Below are 25,326 nucleotides of genomic sequence, written 5' to 3' on the forward strand. Positions count from 1 at the left end.
TGGTACTCGTCAGTTTCAAACCATCGAGCCATATGTGGTACTTGTCCTGTGCCTGGAACATATGTGTTTGGATAGGGGCCCCTGTGTGACATTATGTTATCTCAAGTTTTGGGCATAACATCTTCATCATCATTCTTCAACATCACTGTCGCTTGAAATATACGACAGGTGCATTAAATCGATCAGGCAAAGTAAAGAAATTTGTAAAATAAAAATATAGAGTGAGAAGTTACATGTAAAAAAAAAGAAAAAAATTAATGGCTTAAAAAAAAAAGAGGGGGGAGGGGGATTTCTCACTGTTTCTATGGGGCGGATAGGGGATCCACCTTAGTCTTTGTTGAGAGGTTCTTGTAAGGAGTCGTAGTAGTCTAGAAAAGGTCTCCATACTTTACAAAAGGTTTGGGAGGACACTCAGTATATTACATTTTTTCAAGTGTCAGGAAATACATGACATCTTTGACCCAGTGGGAGAACGATGGCGGCAGGCTGCTTCCATCTCAGAAGGATCAAACGTCGAGCAAGGAGTGTTGTGAAGGCTACGACCACATTGGCTTTATTTGGTAAACGGGCACGGAATTCCTCTGGTATTAAGCCAAAGAGTGCGCAAATTGGATCAGGGTGAAATTGAGCTGCAAACAAACATCTCACCATAAGCTTTAAAAATACTTAACCAAAAAGGTAGAGCGTTTCAGACATGCGTTACAAGTCTTCTGGCTGGCCTTTACGTCGAGAACATAACGGATCTGAGTTAGGATACATTTTTGCCAATCTAGCATTAGTGTAATGCGCCCTGTGTATCACTTTTAGCTGTATAGCGGATGGATAGATAGATAGATAGATAGATATAAATAACACAACCCACTAATGATAATGGTAACGAGGCCCAGCGAATCATAACCTGTTTGCATTTATTCAAAAGGGCGGTTTGGGAGCTCCAAATAGAATGGCACTGTGATATGATATGACAATACTATTATACAAGCAGGACTAAACCTTAGGCAGCACTCTATTATCGAGTAAGAAATAATTTATGCGGGTATAGTTATGATGCACATTTGAGAAAAAAAAAAAAAAGAGTAAGCTCTGGTGTTGGGAAACTTAAACCTCCAAATATCTGAGAGGCCACACGCATGAAGTCGTTCACAAAAGTAAAGGTTCTGAGGCTTCTGAGCCCTATCCAAGGTGACATCCAGCACAAGATTAAAATCACCTCCAATTATATGCAATCCATTCTCAAGCTTAGGTATTGCAAGAAATAGCGTCTCAAAAAGTTTACTGTTGTCGCAGTTAGGGGCATACACGTTTACCAAAATCATAGGATTAAGAAAAGGAAAATACATTAAGAATTAAAGCTGCAAGCAGCGCTGTGCGGGTCCTCGTTCCTCCTCGCACGTCGGGGGTACTGGCTGGACGCCGGCTAACTAGGCTGAGAATGTCTGCGACCGTCAGAGAAAGCGACTGAGTTAGACGTTTTTTCCCAGTATGGAGCAATGCTGGAAATTATACTATACTGCAAACAGTCCAGCACTTTTGGGTTTTTGGCCATAATTTCAATTCAATTCAATTCAGTTTATTTTGTATAGCCCAATATCACAAATTACAAATTTGCCTCAGAGGGCTTTACAATCTGTACACATACGACATCCCTGTCCCAGGACCTCACATCGAATCAGGAAAAACTCCCCAAAAATAACCTTTGACAGGGAAAAAAGGGAAGAAACCTTCAGGAGAGCAACAGAGGAGGATCCCTCTCCCCGGATGGACAGAAGCAATATATGTCATGTGTACAGAATGAACAGCATTTACAAAGTTACATAAACACATTACATGAATATGACAATGTATGAATGGAACTCCAATCCATGAAACAGAAGGAGGTAGAGAGGAGGCGCATCAGCAGGGCCAACGCGGGAGGCCGGCTCACCAGGCATCAGACAAAATTATACATGAAATTATACTATACTGCAAACAGTCCAGCACTTGCTGTATCCACTGTATGGCACGAGACAACATGCATCAACATAATACATTTGAAGTGGATCTGATAAATTCCCTTCATCAGGAGTTCAGTAACATATAGTGGCAAGAAATACACAACAATTTATGGAAAAAATCACACAAACATAAAAATGGCTGACTTCCAGTACCGTTTAGAGACTTTCTTTTCAGTTTACATGTTTTACATATGTCTACCAAGTTTCATAAATGTAGGTGAAACGTAGCGCTGGGGCTGCTTAAATTAATATTGGTAAGGGGCACTATTGAGCCATATTGCCATTCTGAAGCATTCAAATCATATCAGGTACTACATATTTGACTTTAAATGTGTGTACCAAGTTTAGTTACGTTTCGAGAATGTTACATTGGTTTATTCAGTCAAATCAAAGGATCAAATTTGCCGATGCTCCGACTCGCCACACTTCAACGAATCCATACAATCTTCACAGGGAATCATTATCAAGGTCTTAAGTGTATTCTGGCACATTTTGAGAGGGATCTGATTAATCTGTGAGGAGAAGGGTAGAAAACATGCAACTTACTGTTGCAACTAGGTGGTGCTATGACTAAAATTAAAAATCATCATATGATGTCTTCAGGGTACAAAATTCAAAATGGCGGAAAATCTGATTAGGTGCATTTTATGGGCACCATTGACTTTTTTGTAGAGCAGGTGCAAGTGGACATGTGCCAAATTCAATCGGTCATTGTTAGCAAAAAGCGTGGACTTTCTACCTCAAGGGGTCGCGATAGAGAATTTGTTTAATACCCAAAATGCGAGACCCTGAAAATGTTGTGTTTTTTGCCAGTCCTGATATGCATGTCAAATTGAACAACTTTTGGGATATGATAAAGGCCACGAAAGGGCAACATTCCTTAGAGAAAATAATAATAACTCAATGAAAAACAATATGTTCCTCTACGACGAAGTCGTCACGAGGACCCTAATAAAAAGGATCCAGTCCTGTGTACCTAGACCTGTTAACCCTATCCGTTGTACTATTGCAAACATTGTGCATAGCTCTATCATGCACTTTGAATTATGTCTTTAAGAATGATTGTAAAGGCAAAAATAGAGAGGATTTTAACGTAAGAACCACTTCTTTTAAAGAATCTACGGAACAGTACGACTAATGAAAGACATTTTCTAAACATTGATCAACACAACAAACAGCCTTTCTGTATATCTAGGGATTAGAATTTAAGAGATAAGATACACATTTAATTAATTTGTAACACAAAATGACAAGTAGCATTAACTATGACTCCAGAGTGGGCAAATAATATCACTGTAATCTACGCCAATCTTAATAACAGACCTCGAGAGCGTGACTCTTTCAACTGACCCAACATGCGGTTTTAAGTAATGGTTAGGACAGTTAGACATTCGGTTAGTAAAGTTGGGGGAAGAGTATATGAATGTCCAGCGTTATGTGAGCACGATCAAGTTAGTAATAGACATGTAAAGTAAAAAAGCACACTGGCAAAGAAATAGCAATTAAACTGTTTTGCACTGGATATCTTTTCAAGATAACAGTGCAACCTGTGAAAAACTAAACAAAACAAGTTCAAATATTTGGCAAAATAATATATATAATAATAAACTTGTGCAAAACAAAAATAGTGCAGATATGCGTGTCAAGTTGTATTAGTATTAGTGGCTGCAATGAGCCTGCTTTCCACTTTTTTTTAAACGGGCTTGATACGGCCACTCTCAAATCATGCTCAATGTTGAGGTCTTGTTTTGATGGGAAACAGCAGAAAAGCCGATCAACTCATGCTCAATGTTGAGCTTTTGTTTTGAAGGGCAACACAGTTTGAGAACCACTGGGTTAGCCCAACCAACCTAAACTGAGAAAAGGTAATGTCGCCACAGTGATTTTTCTGAGTGCCAAGGGGTCTTTGATTGCCGGTTGACTGTTCTCCAGGAAGGCGGACGCTTCACTCGGGGTGTTTAACTTGTGCCTGGTTCCATCGACGATCACTCTGAGCTTAGCCGGGAAGATCAGACTGAATTGGTACCCTGCTTTCCTCAGTGCGGATTTGACAGGGGAAAAAGTAGCTCTCTTTCTAGCCATTTCAGCGCTGTAGTTGGCATAAATATGAATTTCCGAGCCTGTGTAGGACAGGGGACCTTTCTCTCGTGCCAGCTGCATTATACGCTGCTTCGTCTGGAAATTATGAATGCAGGCTATGAAGGGACGAGGCGCGCCATCCGGTCTCCTCTGGATGGCCACCCTGTGCGCTCTGTCCACGGCTAAGCTATGGGGAAAAGCATCATCACCGAATAATTCTTCTATGCTGGATTTAATGAAGGAAGTTGGGTGGGTGCCCTCCACTCTCTCAGGTATGCCAGTAATACAGATATTGCACCTCCGTGATCTGTTCTCAAGGTCGTCAACCTTAAACTTCAGTAGTTCATTCTCCTTCATGAAGCTGCCGACTGTCTCTAGTGTAGTTATTCTCCCCTGAAAGTCGTTTGACGTCTCAATGGCTTGAATTGTCAGGTCGTGTCTGGCAATATTCGCTCCTCCATACCGGCAAGTAGTTTCTGCATGCCAGCGAGAGATAGCGCTGCGTTATTGCCGTCGCCATGTGCTGGCTAGGTCTGATAATAGGCCGCCATCATGTCCTTCTTTGCTCTCGCTTTAATTTTTTTTACCTCCTCTGTCCGCGTTGGGTTTGCCTATGCTGAACTGAATACAGTGTACAGCGTAGCAGGAATAGGTTTTAGAAGTTGGTCCTTCAAGTTTCAGACTTAAAAATTATTAAAGCAAATGCCAAATAGTGACAGAGCCCTTCTGACGAGCTGCCTACTCCGCCATACGCTAAACCGGAAGTCAGAAATGTACAATTATTAGTGTTACAAATTGTTTGTGTCACAAACTGTTGTGTCATGGTGTTTTACCCTGTTAAATAGCATTAGTTGTGGGTTATTAATTGTTGTTATAAAGTTATAACCATGACTCCATCTCAATAGACCACTGCGCCCTCAGCGGTGAACAATATACGTTGCTGCCTGCCGAAGAGCGACGACAGTTGTTAAGTCTATGCACCGGTATGACGGTATATGAAAAATTCATACCGCATGGAAATTTGAAACCGGTATAGCCCTAATGGGATGGCAGATATCACAGACGTTGGTCTGCCATTGGGGAAACTACAACAAAGGAGTCCAAAAACATGACCTCATAAAATATATTTCTTAATTGCATGCAGGCTTCTTTTGTGAGAGACAGCTTCACTCACGGTGTGTGAAAAGAGGTCTTTCCTTCCTGCTGCAGTCACACTTAATCAACACTGCTTCAGTAGAAACTGACAATTCATTCATAGGCAATGTTCATGAAACTGTTCAATATCAATATTTCCTTTATGCAATAATGTAGATTCAACCGTTTGTTATATTTAGCTTTTTAACAGTTTATTAATGTATCATAGACCTAGCTTGTTTTTGATACTTTCTTTATTTAGCTTTTTAACAGTTTATTAACCCTTGTATGGTGTTCGGGTCTGTGGGACCCGTTTTCATTTTTCATCGAAACAAAAATAATATGATTCATTATTTTTTTAAGCTCAAACTTAATGGCCTTGGCTCATTTTCTGCGAAGAACATATATCAGACAAAATGTTCATCGACCGCACACAGTAACCCCCCCCCTACACATTTATATTACACACAGGGTGTTCGGGTCCACTGGACCCGGGATAATAAAAGTTTGGAAATTGTAGGTCCTGTGTACCTTCAGTCTGTCCTCCTCATGTCTGGGCCTGCTGTAAGAATCCCTGTGGAATGCGGAAACTGGCAGAGAACCTTTCCGTGCAACAATGTCTCTGCAAAACTTCCAAATAATTTCCCGGACCATCCGGTTTGATAACCGAGAAGACAGACCAGCTCGACGGCAGGGAGACAAGCTAGCTGCTATCAGGACAGTGTGGGACAAGTGGGTGCGACGCCTCCCCCTGTTTTACAACCCTGGGCCTAATGTCACCATTGATGAGCAGCTGATGCCATTTAGGGGCCGCTGCCCCTTCACACAGTACATACCATCGAAACCTGCCAAATATGGTATAAAGATCTGGGCTGCCTGTGATGCGACTTCCTCTTATGCTTGGAATTTACAAGTATACACTGGTAAAGCTGATGGAGGACGCCCTGAGAAAAATCAAGGGATGAGAGTTGTCCTGGACATGGCTCAGGGACTCAGTGGACATAATATCACATGTGACAATTTTTTTACATCGTACAAGCTGGGACAGGAGCTTCTAAAGAGGAAGCTGACCATGGTAGGAACGATGAGAAAAAAACGGTCTGAGCTCCCTCCTCAATTGCTGCCTACAAAGAACAGGCCTGTCAACTTGTCCAAGTTTGTCTACACGGCTGACACGTCCCTGGTATCCTATGTGCCAAAGAAAACCAAGAATGTGGTACTCATGAGTACACTGCACAGGGATGGAAGAATCTGTGGCCTGGAGCATCAGAAACCAGAGATAATCATGGACTACAATGCCACAAAAGGAGGGGTGGACAACATGGACAAGCTGGTGTCTGCCTACAGCTGCAAGAGGAGGACCCTACGCTGGCCACTGGTGATTTTCTTTGACATTCTGGACATCTCGGCGTACAACGCCTTTGTCATCTGGATGGCATTGAACCCAGAGTGGAACAGGGGGAAGCTCCAGAGGAGACGCCTCTTTCTCGAGGAACTTGGAAAGGCACTGATGAAACCACAAATCCTGAGAAGACAGCATGTTCCGAGAACCTCAGCCTCTGCAGCCACCGTGAGGAGGATTCAGGAGGACAATGCCAGTGCCCCATCCACCCAACCTACAGAACCACCATCTGCAGAGCCTGAGGTAAGTGTGTGATGCTGTTGCAGTATATGTTTGACACTCATACCTTGCGAGACAGAGGTTTTAGTAAAATTCATGATCTTTTCATCTTTCTAGGTTGCGGCCGGCAGCAACAAAAAGAAACGCTGCGAAGTGTGCGGACCCAAGACGGACAGAAAGACGCAATATACATGCATCAAGTGCAAGAAGTACATATGTAACACACACACAGTAAAACTCTGCCACTCATGTGTTGAATAGGCTGGTGTTGTATAGGCTGGTATGAAAAGGTAATGTTTTCAACAATGTAATGTGTTCAATGTAAACTGTGTGTTGTGTTATGTAAAATGACCTGATTACTAATGAAATTCAGTGAAATTCAAATAAATAAAAATCAATAGTTATGAACAACCTTGCTACATTTGTAAATGTGTTGAATTTTGTCCACTCACATCTTGATTATAATTGATTTTCTTGATTTTATCAACAAAACCCCAAAAAACGAGTAGCACTTTAATTTGTAAATTGTGATAACAAAGTTAAAGGGCAAATATTAACTATATTTGCTGTTTATATTGCTTCTAATTGGGTTGAAGAAAACATCTGTTGAGTATTTTAACATAAAATAGTTTGATTGTGTTGAATTAAATACACCCATAAATACGGCGGGTCCAACAGACCCACAACACCTGCTGAGTAACAAAACAATGAACACCATACAAGGGTTAATTTATCATAGACCTAGCTTGTTTTTGATACTTTCTTTATTTAGCTTTTTAACAGTTTATTAATTTATCATAGACCTAGCTTGTTTTTGATACTTTCGTTATTTAGAATGATAATTTGTTCAAAGTAAATAAGTACATATGGAATTAAACTAAATTGTTTTCACTTTCTATTCATATTCATCAACATGAAACCCATTAGTTTATGACTGTATGAACATAATTTGTAAACCTGTGCAAGATAGGCATAAGCCCAAAAACAATGTCGCCAGCATTATCTTCTTTCCTTTGGTAAAGGAAGGTCCAGTGTTTCCTATGCTAAAGATGATAAGAAAGGAAGCTTTGAAGCACCTTCTCTTAGCATTTAGAGAATTCAAACAGCTCTCATCATGTCGGCCACTTAAGATACTACCAAATCTTTTCACTCAGTGAGGAACCTTCCTAAGTCAGGGGTGCCCAACTGTGGCCTTTTTTTTTTTTTTATTGGCCCGCAGCAAAACACGCGCACGCACAGCTTCCTTCCTTCCTTTCCTTCTGTAGTTCCTTCCCTTCTTTCCTCACTCCCTCCCATCCTTCCTTGTCTGGCTTCCTTCCTTCCTCTCTTCAGTCCTCCCTCCCTTTGCTTCCTTGCCTGGCTTGCTTCCTTGTCTGGCTTCCTTTGTGTGTGTGTGTGTGTGTGTGTGTGTGTGTGTGTGTGTGTGTGTGTGTGTGTGTGTGTATGTGTATCAGTGGACACAGAGACACACCCACATTTCCCTACCTCCTCCGCAGTGATGAACCCACTGCGTTTTATAAATGAGAATCTGTGTGTCTTTAGTTCAGTCAAACTGCACTAATTAGAACACCTGTGTGCTTCCAACGTCAAAGGTTGCCATAGTGATAACTTCAAAGGGACGACAGTTGCCAGGCTTTACATTGAGTTAAAGTTAAAGGGAACACCTATCTATCTCAAAAAGTCAGTTCACTGTAGCTCTATTTCTTTCGCCAATATTTTTTGAGAGGAAGGACAACTTGATGAACAGATACTGTGAATGGTGGGACTGTAGTGTAAGAAATGTGTCTCTATCGGTGATTTAGAAATCAGGTACGACTGTGAGAAGACTGTTTGGAGGGAAAGATATAATGGAGTCGGACGGGGCAGAGAGGTGGACTTGCTCCCTCGTTAAGGCTTCTCTAGACAAATGTGTGAAACTGTTGGATTCCATTGTTACACGTGGACGACAAACACAAGATTCCCTACTACTGTACCATAAAGAGTGAGAATTGTGGCCGTAGTGATGATGTACAAATCTTTTTTTGGCCACACACACACACACACACACACACACAAAGTTATAACTAACGATTGTCAACATTTTAAAGGTTAAATGGTGTCTTTAGCTGGAAGTATACGGACATTGTATGGCAGGGGTGGCCAACTAGTCAGAGACTAAGAGCCACTTTTTTTTCTGTGTTACTGCAAAGAGCCACATCATACACATGGGTACACATGAACATCATCTTTTAATCATGTATGCACGCATACACAGACCTCTGCTCAGCCAGATCTAATGAAAATAACCACACCAACATGATAATATCAGTAATTTTCAACAGTTAACATTGTGTGCACTGTCTCACACACACACAAACTCTCATTTCAAACAAACAATAATAGAATAATTTTCAATAACATCTTTCTCTTACTATGCTGCTTAGTGAGACTTCTGGCATTCCTTATCTTGAACAATCCTCTTCAAATCTGGCTTGTATTCTGTTGTTGCCACTCTAAGCAATTCTTTCAAATGAGTGTCAGTCAGAACAGATCGATGCTTTGATTTCACATGTTTCAGGGTAGAAAACACAGACTCGCAGACGTACGTTGACCCAAACATGGACAGTATCTTAAGCGCAGCTCGTTTGATGTTGGGGTATTTTTCAATTGGCACACTTTTCCAGAACTCAACGGTCCCTTCCCTTAAAACAGCTTTCAGTTGATCCTCCTCACAAAGGTCGATCATCTCCAACTCAGCCGCAGCCTCATCTGTGACGAGCGGGGCTTTCAAACAGTCTGTCTCCGCATTAAATGGGTCGACGAGGAACATAATCTGTGGTCTTTTCAGTTGTAGATCACAGAACCGGGTCACAAAGCTTTCGTGCAGGTTTGCAACCAGTGCATATCTGTCTCTTTTCTTTTTCAGGGCGGCGCTGGTGACTTGTTCACTGGCTTTTAGCAGAGTATGAAAATGTGTTAAATCTCCCTTTTGAATATGCGCCTCGAACAGCTTTAGTTTGTTGACAAACGCAAACACACTTTGCACCAGGTCAGGCAGCATTTTTAACTTACCCTGCAGGGTCAGTCTGTTATGATGCAAGCGTTACGGTCTCCGAGTGTTTCGTAAATTTTTGGAAAAACTGCACCTGCTTTTCTGCCTGGCTTTTCAAAGCGACCAACTTGTTCTTGCGAAGTTCAGTCCCTTTTGCAAATTCCTGTTCGATGTTAGGGTGGAGTGAGCTGAAGTGACGCTGAAGATTTGAAGCTTTGAAATGCGCTAATGCTGCGTGACATATAAGGCAGATCGGCTTGCCATTACGTTTAACAAAAAAATATAAACCCTCCCACTCTGGCAAAAACGTCCTGTGTTCTTCTTCATATTTTCGTTTGGCTGTGCTTTTTTTCCCTGCCATTTCAAGAGGTAACTTGACGGAAATTGTTTACAACACAAATGATGTCACACCAAAGATTCTCTCGTCGCTCGTTTGACGTCACTCAAACAGGCTTACATGGTCAGTGTGCCATCTAGCTGTAGGGGGAGTGAATGACAGCGCCAGCCAAGCATTTTTGACGCATGTCATGTGACAGCTCCTGAAGAGCCGCATGAAACTAGTTAAAGAGCCGCATGAGGCTCGCGAGCCGCGGGTTGGCCAGGCCTGTTGTATGGTTTTAAATTAGAAAAAGTTTAAGCGGATTTGAAGTTTTCCTCCATAGGATCCCATTAATGTTTTATTCCATAAAAAAATGAATCATTTGAAAATGTGAAAAGATAAAAAAATATATGAAAATATACAGTAATAGTTGAAGGCTCTATGAGCCTGGCTGCTTCGCATAGCCACACCGAATAAGGATTACAAGAACAATAGTTGGACAGCTGAAGCATTCCAACTAATAAGCCCGCAGGAGAACATTCAGTTTGGCTTGCAGCTCTATGAGCCTGGCTGCTTCGCATAGCCACACCGAATTAAGTTGTAAGATGCAACCAAACAACATCCACATACTTGCAATATCTGAGACATATTTAGATCCCTCATTTGAACATAGAACTAGCGGTTGATAGATGCACACATTCAGGAAAGACCGGAACAGATATGGGGGGGAGGCGTGGCTTTTTATGTCCAGAATAACATTCCAGTAAAAGTATGAGGTGATTTAATGATGTGTGACCGGTGTGAAAGAAGACATGACGGCGCAGGTACAGACCTCATCCCAATCATTACAGGCCTCTATGAACGCGCTACGAGAGGATGTTATTTCATTCAACAAACGGCTCACCGAAACGATAATGGGAAAAAACTATGAGCGGCTCACCTTGGCTGAAGAGACCATTAAATACATGCAGTCTCAAAACAAACTTCTCCACGACAGATTGGAGAAAAACAGGTCCCAAAGATCTAACCTCCGCATCGTAAACGTACCAGAGGGCAGAAAAACTGTCAGGGAACCGAAGCAGTTCCTAGCGGACCTACTGATGGGCCAGGGGTGTTTACTTCACCTCCGCTGATTGAACGCGCACATCGGACCGGTACCAGAACGAGGGTCCACCGAGTCCAGGGCTTTTATTGTGTGCTTTCACAACTACTCCGATAAGGAAAACATTATTAAGATGGGCCATGAAACACGAATTTGGGGTTGGCTGTAGCTCATGGGGAGAGAGTGGTCGTCCCACAACCACAAGGTACCCGGTTCGATCCCCACTCTCCCCATAGTTCCCCAGTTGCTCTCCAGGCGCTTCACTGCAGCCCACTGCTCCTTAATAACTAAGGATGGGAAAAATGCAGATAAGAATTTACCCACTGTGCGATTAATTAAAGTGTACAATATTATTATTAAAGTTCCACAATTTGACTTTCAGAGTGTACGAGGACATGAGCATTTCCCGTGCCAGAACGAGAGCGGCTTTCAATAACATTAAACAAAAACTGTGCAGAAAAGGGATCCGCTTCGGACTGCTACACCTGGCCCGCCTGCATGTCACCTTTGAAAGATAATCTGTTTATTGTGCGGGTAGCGGGGTGTAGAGTTCACCCCGTGTGTAGGTTAGCGGGGTGTGTGTGTAGGTTAGCAGGGTGTGTGTGTGTGGTGTTCGACACACACGTCCCCGTCTCTCCTCTGTACACACCAGCAGTTAAAGTAACGGTGTCAAACGTCCTGCCGTTCGTGAAGGGACGAGAGCATAGTGGAAGAACGGTCCAAGTATGGGAAGGTTATATCCCAGGTGAGGAAGCTGTCCTCTGGGTGCAGGTCTCCGCTCTTGAGGCAAGTGGTGTCTCACCGGAGACAGCTGTTCATGGTCCTCAACCATAGGAACGGGGTCTTGAACATCTCATTTAGAGTGAGAGTGGATGATTTGGTGTATGTCTGTTACGCAGCATCAGACGACATGAAGTGTTTTAGTTGTGGGAGGGAGGGACACCAGAGCAAAGCCTGTCCTCAGAAGACATCTGGTGGACAGGACGGCGCAAAGGAAAACCCGACCGAGAAAGACACCGAGGAGGACGGAGGGGACAAGGAGGGAGGTCAGGAGCAACAACAGGAGGAGGAGGCGGGCGGGGTGCAGGAGGGGAGCACAGAGGGAGGAAGTGGGGTGCAGGAGGGGAGCACAGTGGGGGGAAGTGGGGTACAGCAGGTGGAGGAAGAAGGGGCAGAGGTGGCCCAGGAAATGGGGGAGGAGAGGGCAGAGGTGGTCCAGCAGGTGGAAGAAGAAGAGGCAGAGGTGGCCCAGGAAATGTGGGAAGAGAGGGCAGAGGTGGCCCAGGAGGTGGAGGAAGAGAGGGCAGAGGTGGCCCAGGAAGTAGAGGAAGAGAGGGCAGAGGTGGTCCAGCAGGTGGAAGATGAGGGGGCAGAGGTGGCCCATAACATGGGGGAAGAGAGGGCAGAGGTGGCCCAGGAGGTGGAGGAAGAGAGGGCAGAGGTGGCCCAGGAAGTGGAGGAAGAGAGGGCAGACGTGGTCCAGCAGGTGGAAGATGAGGGGGCAGGGAAGGAAAAATGTGGGCAGGAGGCGGATGCCGAGTTGACAGACGGTGAGGTTGACATGGAGGAGGGTGAGGAGAAGCGTCAGGTTCACCGGCTGAAAAGGAAGAGCAGGCAGGAAGGGGAAAGCTCACATGCCAAGAAAGGAGCTGAGTCTGAGTCTAGTATGGAGGAGGACTCCTACTCTGATGCTGAAGGCGATTCCTCTGATGATGTTGAGGCACGCCCAGGAGAGTACAGTGTGGGCAGAATAAGGGGGTTTCTGAACTGTACTCTCCTGGGCGTGCTGAGAACCAGAGAATTTTGATAGAGGATCACTTCTCTGATATGCCGAGGCTCGCTAGGTCTATTCGGCTCCACATGGCCAATAAAGCTGTGAAAAGCTTTACAAATCAGGAGGGCTACTGGCTGAGGAAGATATCTCAGAACATTACTAGAGCGCTAAAGGCGTCCGAGTAGTATTTGGCACGCGGGGCCCGAGTTCCAGAGGAGCGACCCTGCGGAGAGTGACGGAGGTGGCCGGTCCTGGACTGGGAGGAGTGTCGGCGGTGGCTTCCCTGCTCGGAGGACGAGGATGAGACGGAGATGCTGCAGGAGGGTGGAAGAGGAAGCTCCCGACTCCACAGAGACTCAGTACTGAATGAGGTCTCAGGACCACCACTCAGACACAAATGGTGCTCAAAAACACCAGTGAGCCGACACTGAAGGCAAAAGCCTTTAGTTGTTTGTTTTTGCGGGGGGGGGGGATTTTTGAGTTTTATTTGTTCGTGGTTACAATGTTCTGACTGTTCGTATTGTTTTATGTTAAGTAAAAGTTCTCTAAATATCGCGGGATCGTGGTGTTCAACACGCATGTCCCCGTCTCTCCTCTGTACACACCGGCAGTTAAGATGACGTGTCAAACGTCCCGCCGTTCGTGAAGGACGAGAGTATAGTGGGAAAACTGTCAAAACATCGGAGGGTTATACCCCAGGTGAGGAAGCTGTCCTCTGGGTGCAGGTCTTGAATGTCTCATTCAGAGTGAGAGCAGATGACTTTGGGTATGTCTGTTTCGCAACATCAGACAACATGAAATGTTTTAGTTGTGGGAGGGAGGGACACCAGAGCCTGTCCTCTGGTGGAGAGGACGGCGCCAAGGAGAATCCGACCGAGAAAGACACCGAGAAGGGCGGAGGGGACAAGGAGGGGGGGTCAGGAGCAACAACAGGAGGAGGAGGCAGGTGGGGTGCAGGAGGTGAACACAGAGGGGGGAGGTGGGGTGCAGGAGGTGGAAGAAGAAGGGGCAGAGGGGGCCCAGGAAGTGGAGGAGGAGAGGGCAGGTGTGTTTCAGCAGGTGGAAGATGAGGAGGCAGGGAAGGAAAAATGTGGGCAGGAGGCGGATGTCGAGTTGACAAACGGTGAGGTTGACATGGAGGAGGGTGAGGAGAAGCGTCAGGTTCACCGGCTGAAGAGGAAGAGCAGGCAGGAAGGGGAAAGCTCACAGGCGAGTCCAGTATGGAGGACTCCTATTCTGATGCTGAAGGTGATTCCTCTGATGACGTTGAGGCACGCCCAGGAGAGTACAGTGTGGGCAGAGTAAGGGGGTTTCTAGATAGGATTAAGAACCAGAGGATTTTGATAGAGGACCACTTCTGATATGCCGAGGCTCGCTAGGTCTATTCTGCTCCACATGGCCAGTGAAAAGCTTTACACCTTCGGGCTACAGGTTGAGGAAGATAGCGCAGAATATTAATAAAGTGCGAAGGGAGTTTGATGAGTATGTAGCACGCGGGGCCCTAGTTCCAGAGGAGAGACCTGAGGAGCGACCCTGCGGAGACTGACGGAGGTAGCCAGTCCTGGACTGCGAGGCATGTCGGCGGTGGCTTCCCCGCTCGGAGGACGAGGACGAGATGGAGATGCTGCAGGAGGGTGGAAGAAGAGGAAGCTCCAGACTCCACAGAGACTTAAAACTGAATGGGGTCTCAGGACCACCACTCAGGTGCTCAAAATTGCCAGCGAGCCGACACTGAAGGCAAACCCTTTAGTTGTTGTTTTTTGGATTTATGTGTCTTTTTATTTGTTTGTTGTGATTACAGTGTTCTGACTGTTCGTATTGTTTTATGTAAAATAAAGGGTTTCTAAAAATCTATATCTCTCTCTAAAACAATTACATTGTTAGCCTATCATCTTACTGTCGTTTCTTTTAAAGATGACTGCTCTCCTCCACCTCCCCCCAGTCTTTACAGATCCAGCAGCTTCAACTAATCATTCCATTAGCCTCATCATCATTAGCACCACCACCACCACCACAAGGTCTGGACTCCAAGGGGGGATTTATCTTATTGCTGATCGAGGCAATATATCACATATCATCTGTTAACATCTTTATTCGACTGGTCTCTCCTGATTTAAATATTCCTGGCCATGTGTGAAGCCAATTGCAGAGTAGCAGCTAACGTAATCCTCATGCAATGACCTGTGTTAATCCAGGAAGTGTCAAGATCTTTCAAATTCTTTATGGTTCAATTCTGATCAAATTCAAATCCTGCATTTAATCATCATCTGCCATTCAAAGCCTTGATATGTGTCATCACTTTCATGGAGTGGAAGCAGGGCTTTAGATATTTCAGTGTGAATCCAGAGAGGGAATATATGGCTTTCTTCTGTTGAATGGGACTGTGGTAGGAAAGAACAATACAGTACACTGCGAATATGAAGAAACTACTCTACTTAAAGGAGACATATCATGCATGTGAAGCTAACTACATACTTTCTTAGAACTACTGTAGTTGTAGTACAGCACACACACACATGCGCGCGCACGCACACGTACGATGTGCTAGTAAGACCACGCATGTAAATCACTACTACTTTAAAGTGAGGTTTACTAAGTTTAGATGTTAAAAACTGGTTAAAATGTTTTGCAGCAATTATTTGAAATAGTGTAATACTTAGACTATATTTCACCGGGATTAACCTCCATTTGTACCGTTCGTTGGGTTTTCAAGTTCCCTGGACACAGACGAGATGTGACATTATAAGTATATGTTTAAATGACTTTAGACTTTTTTAATCATCAGTGGCGCAATCTGTGGCACCACCGTTAATGAGGACATGATCATTTTGCTCGACAGAGATTGAAAGCAGGTCGTTGCGATCTTTCTACATTTTCTTTCTTAACTGTATTCCTTCATAAGTGGCTGTGATGTAGTGCTCACTTATACGATCGTAACCGCCGCAAAGGATATGAAATGTGGCTTGAAAATCTCCAGCAATATGTTTGTGAATGTGTGACGAATCTGGTGACCGAGACAGACAACCGCTGCAGCTGTTAAGTGAACACAACGCACGCACGCGTAGGGAAACCAGTAGGTTTGAAAACCAGTTGGGGTGTAACACCGCCACTAGCACCAGAAGTGTTTTCTTGCAGAAACGTATACAGTTGCATTTAATTTATAACAATGCTGGTCTAGTGCGGTGGACTCACACAAAGCAAAGCAGGCTGCATGAACAGCACAAGAAAAAACCAAAGTGCAGTTTTTTTAAAGTGCTTCTGCATGAACTCATGTTTGATCAGATGTGTAAAGTATGTCCCAAAAAGAGAGGAACTACATATTTCACTACATTTTCATTTAATCCTCCCATCACCACCAATAGTGTACTACTACTACGATATATCAATAACAACTAATGCTAGAAGAAGAAAAAGCAGAAGAAGAAGCAAAAGAAGAACATATGATTTATACTACCTACCTTTACTATACTAGTTATCCTATGCTAAGATACAAGAAGCCTGTTGGTTCAATGATATCCGCGCAGTGACCTGTATAGTGACATTTCACTCACCTCACTGCTGTAAACTTGGTCTTGACGTGAGAAGCTGATAACACCGGGGCGGTTCTCTCGCCCAAGTGCCAACTTTTCCGCTGCTATGTCCTCCTCGCGTCGGTTCGTCTGTGTGGAGAAAAGCCAACTCCTCTTCTCTTTTCCATTTACAAAGCTCTGACAGAAGGTCACTTCTCTGGAGAGGTTCCAGTCTTTGTTCCTACAGAGAGCTATGCTCCTGTGAGCAGAGAACAGAGGGGAATTATCTTCAGCTTATTAAACAGTTTTCTAACTCCTCCTCCTCTGACGTAGTGAGAGGAGGAGAGTTTGTTTCTCTAGCAATAGAACTGTTAAGAACTCTTAGCACCAAAGCCTACTTAATATCAGTGCTGGAAGAAGTAGCAAGTAAAAGTAGCAACCCCACAATTCTACCTGAGTATAAGTATTAATATTATTATGAATAATGGTCCCTTTCAGAATGTTACATTGTGGTTTTTCCAAGGTTCCTAAAGACCAGACCAAAAACTCTGACAACTCATGGAGAAGGGGTCTAAGGTCATCAATCAAGAATCTGTGGACAACCGAAGGAAGTTCACAGAGGCCACCCAAAGACCGTCCTTGAATGTAATGTAGACTGAATGCTGCAATATTCTACATTTTGACAATAACAATGGATGTGTCATGTTTAAAGTGTCTCTGACAAGCCCACAGAGAATTAACACCCAACTCTACATAACTATTTCAGCTCATTGTTTCAGTTATGTTTGGTATTGGTTCAGTCGGTAGTTTCTTGTGAGAAAGCTTTGATGAACCCACTGTACACCACCTGCCCAGCAGTAAACAGCACTCAGACAGGTTTAGTGGTTTGCCAGTGAGCAGTGTGAGAGGTGATGATCCGTCAATGTTGTGTTCACAGAGTGCTGCAACAACATGATTCAATAAATTAATACTGGTTTTATAGAAAAGGCTTCGTTGGATGTGTTAAAGCATAAGTGGGACACTGTCCTTTTTATTCTTTCCCCCCCTCCTATCTATTGATAAGTGTAACAAGATGAAGTTAGTGTTTAATTTACTCTGTCTTAATAACGTGATGCCATGATATCAGATTAAAGTTCAAGTTTTATTATGCCTGCATATGCACAATCAGTTTTCTCTGTTCAAGGAGCAAAAGCATGGAACTCTCTACCAACAGAATTGAAAATGGAACACAATTGTAAGGTTTTTAATAGAGGTATTAAATCATGGTTAAAAGAGAAACAACATTGTTCTCACACCTAACACCCCTGTAAACCCACTTGTACTTTGTGGATGTATCTGTGGATGTATTTGTGGAAGTGTTTTCTTATTTTCTCTTGAAAAAAAAAAGAGAAAAGAAGCCTCCTGTGGACAGGTGTTGTAAATTAGCGTTTCGCTACAAGCACTTAACACAGTGCATCTAGTTATTGTGCAAATTCTAATGCCACTGTGATGTCCATATCAAATAAAGTCAAGTCATATAAGGATATACGTTTGCATTTAGGGTAACAGTGCAGGGAGACTCCAAGGGAGTGTTTAGGGGAAAACTGTTCTTCCCACAATATCAGTTCCCTGTCATCGCTTTAATAATGTGGTGATGTATAGTCAGCGCTGTGTGCTTCTTGTGGTTTAATTAAGCCTATAGCTGGCACCACAATCCCACATCACACCTGTATAGGTCTATATTAAAAGCACAGCAGAGTCTTACTTTCTAGGACAGTACTGCTCAGGGATACAGAGTCTCAGAGGTTGTGTGCTTATGTTAATAGTCTTGTTATTATGAAGATATTGAGGAACTGATCTGTTGAGTTAATGGGCAGGAATGACAAAGCACTGGGTAAACAGCTTATGTGACTATAAAACATGCAGATGTGGTGCAGCTTAAAACCACATCCAAACACATTTGCCTGTATGAGTTCACAAAGCAATACCAGTTTGGGGAGAGTACTAACTTTTCTTTTACATTGACATGCTGTCGCTTAGTCAATAAGGAACAAAGACAACCAAGATTGTAATCACTACCACATGCAGTAATATTGTATGTTTCCCACTTTGCACTCTTTGATGCCATCACATATTTTGCAGGATGTGACCTCTGGTGGACAAAGATGTAGAAAAGAATTATGTGTAGAAAATATGGTACAGACATATTACATATTATATTAGTGTCCCAGGGGTGATGGACAATGGAATTACATATCATGCCTCTGCAATATCAATGAAGTCAATATGAGTGTGTGATGCTATGCTCCCATGGTTTCACGTCAATGTATTACTAACAGAGATGTTAGACCATAAATTGGGTTAGGTTTACTATATGTGAGATGAATTTAAGTGTCTACAATTTGATTATTTTAAGTATCCGGGTGCATTGGATATAGTGTTGTTTGGTTAAAGGCAACACTTTAGTAGAAGTTCACGTGTGGTGCTGCTCGCTCATAGAAGAAGTGTGCCTTCAAGTCTGTGGGTCTAGGAGCAAACCTACTTAGTTACTTTGAGGAAAAGGGGTTAGGTTCAATAAATCCCTCTGGCAGAAAGCCCTGCAGGTAAACTTCATTAATAGTCTTTTGCAGAAAGCTGAATTTACATTTACACACCAGAATACGTCCTTGAAAAAACATGTTTCCAATACATACTGCATAAATTAAGTTTACTGAGATCATTAGACTGCACATTTGATACTACACCCTCCATTCTGTAGAGGGCGACAAGTATCTTCTAGCTAGTTAATCCACTCATAACTAAAAGAAGAAGATAATCGACTGGCGTTATTTGTTGTGATTTTAATAAGTAGCCTTCGTAGAGGAAGAGGAATCATCATCATCTTTATGAACTAACGTTAGTCAAGTGACACTAACCGACAGCATATTTAGTGTTTATATTCCGCTTTGCCTGGTCACGCGCTGATGGCAATGTTAACGCTTCTTGTGTACAGTCTACATATCAACTCCTCCTCTGCTCTTTCAGATAACCAGAAGACAGGATTAGTGAAACATCAACACACGGCCCGTGAGTACAGTTAGACTCTTGACTTTAGTTGAACTGTGTTGTTGTTGTTGATATGCTAACTAGCTACATAGCGTTGTTATCTCAGGTTCGCTAACTGTAACGTTAGCTAGAGGCCAGGTTGTCATCAGGAAGCTGTTATGGCTAAGCTAACATTATGTGGTGCGCCTTTATGGGCGTGAAGCGAGCTAGATAACCTAGCTACATCAGGCATTAGCCACATCGTTGCGTTACACGGGTCGCCTCAGAGCGGCTGTGTTGTCACAAAGTGTTGCGAAGGGGATCACCTTTTGGCGGTGCTAGTTTCGCTCTTAAGATACCCTTTTCGTTAATGATTAGCTACACACCCCGAGGATGTGCCCCACCCATGTTACTTAGACAGACTATATTATAAGTAGTTATATATATATATATATATATATATATATATATATATATATATATATATATATATAATAATTTTCAAATGAACGAAGGAGGGTTAACAAACGTTAGAGTTCCTGCTCAATAAGAACACAAATGCATATTTCCTGACCCTTAGTGTGTTCATCCAGCCATTTTCTTTCTACTTTCATATCGTAATAAGAGGAGGAACGTGTCTCAAGCTCCTGCACATAGTCAGGATCACCTTTGAACATGTGAAATCTGTAGTAGATCCCAAGTCTGGCCCAATCACAATGTCCCCCTGAGGCCTCAAACCCTAAACCCTGAACCCTGTCACCTGTTAAATGGTTGAGTGTGAGGGCTTGAAATGGTGTAAATACTAATGGGATAACACTTTGGTGCAACTTATCACGTTACCCTGACAACGCCACATATATTGTGTCCGATTGTGTGTATTTTATACTTTTTACTCCCTGTTTTGCATGTCTTTCAGGCTCTTTCCTCACAAGACAAGGTCATTTCCAATGGTCTATTTACTTTTTAAAAATAACAACGGCTTGAATAAACAAACAAAATGTTTGATGAATAATTCTGTGATATATATATAGTCTCTGCTTGCACGTGTTTTTATGTTCCATCTTTAATCATTAATGTTGTGTAAATGTAATTTATCAGGCTGAAAACACATGTGCCCTCCTCTTTGATTACCTTTTTGTATGTCTCCATGCTTTCCTGGTGTGTTTAACGTTAAAGTCACATTGCTATAAATTGTGGGTAATTCCCTTGGGCAAAGTCTGCATCTAACGCTGACTTAAGGAAAGGATTCATAAAGGGCTCAAAATGTTTGCCAGAGAGCTCTCAAATACTCTTTATTCTCATTGAGTTTTTTTCCAGATGTAGCAGGCAGCTCAAAAGCCCATTACACTACCAAACAGCTGACAGTCAAAGTTAGCGACTAGCTGGTGAACATATTGGATTTAGCTACTAAAGAGCCAGATATATTTCTCAGGAGTTGGTGGAGACAATAAACAGGCATTGGACTTACATTACACAGGTGGCCAGAATTACGATTCCTAATGGAGGATAATGTTGCTCTGCGTTTGCAAAAAGACAGTAAAGGTCTAACACATTCACCATAACAGCTTTTTAAAGGGATGATATGTCAGTCATGTTTGTTTTTGTTCTGCAAGTTACCAAGTGGCCGTAAAAAAAATGTCAGCTTTAACGTACAATTTGCACATTTAATTATAGTTTCTAGTCATCATAAGGGGTATTGTGTAAGTTCTAAGGGGTTATTGCAATATGACTTCAAGCCATATTGCTCCATCTGATTAGTTAAATTAAAATGTTACTACTTTTCAGTGTGCAGGCTCTGTCAGTGCCTTCCAACCTGTCCATCCGGGGTGGCTCTTGTTGTAGTGGGACAGGAGGGAAACGCGGCAGGCATAGAGACGGTAGGAAAGGATGCCTCTGTTCTTCAGAAAGAGGAAACCAAGCGAGGACTCCCAGAAGAGACTGGAATATCAGCTGTGCAGGGTAAGAACAGTGTTTATGTTAAACTGTTCATCCATCTGTTTCTGGCGCAACTCTTTGCAGTGGCAGCAGTCTAAGCAATGTCATCCACATGTCCCTCTCCCCAGCAATGTCTAGCAGCTCTTCCTGGGGGACCCAGGGGTGTTCCTAAACCAGATGAAATATGTAAGCTCTCTATTGTATTCTGGCTATACCTCTGGGTCTCCTACCAAAAAAAACGCAGAAAAGGAAGGTGCCCGGAAGGATCCTGATTGATTGCTCGACCATTTTAACTAGTTAGTTTTGACACAAAAGAGCAGGGGTTCTACTCAGTTCCTTTTGGATGTCTGCACGTCCTACCCTACCACTGCGGGTGAGCCTAGCCGCCTTACACAGGAAACTAATTTTGTCTGCCTGTATCCACAATGTCAATCTATCTAATCTGTAGAATGTGTCTATCTCCACCCAAAACTCAAAATCGTAAGTGAGGCTTGAAACGTAAATTAAACGCTTTGTCTTCTGGCTTAGCTCCCCCTTCACCACAACAATCCACCCATATCACTGTTGATGCTGCACCAATCTGCCACCTCCGCCTGTCCATCTTACGATCCAGTTTACCCTCACTAGTGACCCTTTTATGTGGGGCAACAACTCACTCCCACCCAAGAGGTAACAACTTGGAGGGGCATACTCTTACCCACACCTGGCACCTTGCTGCCGAGGAACTTAACTACCTCAGAGACCTCAGCCAAAGATATTGGTGAGGCTTCTTCCAAGTAGGCTTGGGTGATAAAACAATATTATCGTTCAACACCATACGAATTTCTTCTTTTCTCTGCTTTATATATTGTTTTAGCATATTAAAAACCTGCTAGCATACGTTTGATTTTGTGTTATTGTGGCTATGGAAATGTAATTTATTGTGCTGTTGGATTGCTGAGAGACCGCCTTGTTGATACAGGTACGTGCGGGGGAGCAAACAGTTTTTGACTGCAGTGAAGCTTGTCTTGAGAGGCTGAATGCAACAAATATTGATACAGGCAGAATATTTCATAATAATTTAAATGTCATTAGTACTAAAGCTTGATAGCTTTGGATTATTTGGTAGAACCATAGCCATTACCCATGTAGCCCTAACTCCAGCAGGAAGGATGTATTGAGCTCTTGTAAGCAAAAAGAATGCAAAAAGTCTGCCACCACCTCCATCCAAAAAAAGCAGTGGGATCAAAACTCCGACCACGAGAAGTAATCAACTCTCATTCATCTTGGCTTTTGCAAAGGCAATACAATATAAATGTGATCTCAGCATGTAGTTGTGCAAAAGTGCTTACTGCCTATAGTGACCCTGTTGCCTATCAAAAAAAGGTCACTATGGTTGCTTGATGACTAGTTTTGACAGATGCAATTTCCAGTTTCTAACGTGAAAGGTCATTTATTTCCGATGTACATTTTCCAACACAAACCAAAAGATATGTTCTCTGTCAAAACCCATTTGTCTTAACCAAAAAAGAAATCAAAACATATGTTGTCACCTGGTCAAAATATGTGTGCTCCTCATGATTATATTGTCTGTCCTAATTGACAGTAGCCCTCCGCCCCCTAGTGGTGGGAGGTCCAACAAAACAAAAACAAACGAAATGGCTCTTACTCTGCCTGTACTTTATGGTCACTTAGGATCTGGCAACATATTATGGGTGTAACAGACCATGAATCTCACAGTTCAGATTGTATCAACGTTTGGAAACACATAACTTATGTTGCCGCAGATGCCGATTGTTGATGATCCATTTCGCCGATACAGATCGCTTTTGTTGTTTTGTTAAAGCAGCTGGTAGAACGCCATTAGCATCACTGTGATGATTATTAACTATGTTAACAAAGTCAAAAGCAACTCGCCAGTTTTATAATTAGCAGAAAATATTTTACACTCATACAGTGGGGTCCACATCTCTGATAAACATTACATTACATTTCATTTAGCTGACGCTTTTATCCAAAGTGACTTACAATAAGTGCATTCAACTATGAGTACAAACTCAGAACAACAAGAATCAAGAAAGAACAATTTCTTCAAGAAAGCCAAACTACAAAGTGCTATAAGTAAGTAACATCACACAATCAAACAGATTTTTTGTCAATCTTCCCATTGATGTCCGTGAGTGGGTCCTATGTAAACATAACATGCCACGAGGGGACATATCTGGATACACAATGTGACTATATCACTTAGCTGTTGTGTCAGGACCATAGACAGTGCTCTTTGTTGTCATTGGTGCTAATGTCACGATGGCTCTGTCCAGACTACTGAGAGAAAGGGAGTGGTGGAGATGGATTGCTTTTGGCCCTATTAGAAGGGAACAACAGGGAAGTGAAAGGACAGTCAACGAGAGGCCGATAGAGAGAGAGAGATGTTTCTTTGTGCCTCCCCCTGCTGACTTAGAGTTGTTATCGTTCATAAATTTAAGAAAATTCAAAAATGGTAAATGGACTGTACTTGAGTAGCACTTTTCTAGTCTTCCAAACACTCTAAGCACTTTCACACTACTTGTTTCACCCATTCATACATTGATGGGCGGGGCTACCATGTAAGGTGCCCCCTTGCCCATCAGGATTAGCTAACAATTCATTTACCGCAGGAACAGCCTGTGTTAAGTGTCTTGCCCAAGGACACATCGACCTGGCCTAGCGGAGCTGGAGAAATGAACCGCCGATCCTTTGATCAAAGGACAACCCTGCTCTACCACTCAGACACAGTTGCCTTGTACTCTCTTTTAGCAGGCTCTGTTTGGGTTCCGTATATAGACCGCTCCTCTGCGACCTTCACTAGTTACCGGTGGCCGCCCGCATCCGCTTCAAAACATTGGTACTTGCGTACCGTGCTGCAAACAGATCGGGTCCGGTCTACATCCAGGACATGGTCAAACCGTACACCCCACCTCGTTCACTTCGCTCGGCTTCTGCCAATCGGCTTGTAGTTCCGTCACTACGAGCTAAATGTAACAGATGTGTAAAGGGCAGGGAAGAAGTCCACTCAGATGGTTTCTTGTGTGGTGTTTATTTGCTGCAGAAGACAATGAAACATCAGATTGTCCTCTTTTCTCTGAGCAACATCAAACCGTTATCCCCGAAGACAGGACTTCATTAAATGTAAATATAAATTATCAAAAACATTACTCATGACATACAAAGGGAAAACAGCGACCCCTAGTGGACAAAATAAATACCTGCATGAGTTAGAGTGACTCGGCAGACTCAGCGAAAATTATAACATTAAACAAAGGAAAAACACATACCTGCAGAAGACAATGAAACATCAGATTGTCCTCTTTTCCTAAACAAGCGAAACAGAAATTATACGAGGAAAACATACAACAGGGCGGCCGGAAGTAGCAAACGCAAAGGGCGCCAAAGAGGCAAAATGGAACAGCCTCAAAACATACACTTCAAACATCTGAATGACACACAACAGGTGGACACCGTGATCGTATCATCGACCATTACCGTATGCAACATAAACGGTAATTTTCCTAAAGAATGTAACGATACAATGCAACAACACTTTCCCCCACAACTTACTCTGAGCAACATCAAACCGTTAAGAGGGAAAGACGGGGCTACGGAAACTCATGAGGCACAAAAGGGGCAAAACTCAGTTTCCACAGGAATCAGATTTTAGAAATAACGCTAAATAAAAAAACTTGTTAAAATAAAATTCACACACACTCAACAGGATTGTTGAATAATAAACAAAAATAAAATATAATACATTAAAAATAAGAAATAACAAAGTGTATTTCGAACTCCTTTACATAAACACTCAACAAA

General features: G+C 42.9%; 2 protein-coding genes across 3 annotated transcripts in view; one reads left to right on the top strand and one right to left on the bottom strand.

Moving 5' to 3' along the window:
• The window catches only part of lmo4a (LIM domain only 4a), a 37,952-nt gene extending 12,676 nt beyond the window's left edge, over positions 1-25,276 (bottom strand). The window contains exons 1-3 of one of the 2 annotated variants that reach the window (XM_034546198.1): positions 25,078-25,094; positions 24,795-24,832; positions 16,606-16,822 (exon numbers count right to left, since the gene is read on the bottom strand). The gene's annotated coding sequence lies outside the window, so the exon portion shown is untranslated. Of the gene's footprint in view, positions 1-16,605; positions 16,823-24,794 lie in introns of both variants that reach the window. The other variant, XM_034546197.1, reaches the window with a different exon arrangement.
• lrsam1 (leucine rich repeat and sterile alpha motif containing 1) overlaps positions 19,324-25,326 on the top strand; it is a 30,248-nt gene continuing 24,245 nt past the window's right edge. Inside the window, exons 1-3 of the mRNA XM_034546196.1 lie at positions 19,324-19,437; positions 19,567-19,608; positions 21,352-21,525. Coding sequence (XP_034402087.1) covers positions 21,454-21,525 — 72 coding nt within the window. The 5' untranslated portion in view covers positions 19,324-19,437; positions 19,567-19,608; positions 21,352-21,453. The remainder of the gene's footprint in view (positions 19,438-19,566; positions 19,609-21,351; positions 21,526-25,326) is intronic.

The sequence above is a fragment of the Cyclopterus lumpus genome, chromosome 12, assembly GCF_009769545.1.
Source record: "Cyclopterus lumpus isolate fCycLum1 chromosome 12, fCycLum1.pri, whole genome shotgun sequence".
Taxonomy (NCBI): Eukaryota; Metazoa; Chordata; class Actinopteri; order Perciformes; family Cyclopteridae; genus Cyclopterus; species Cyclopterus lumpus.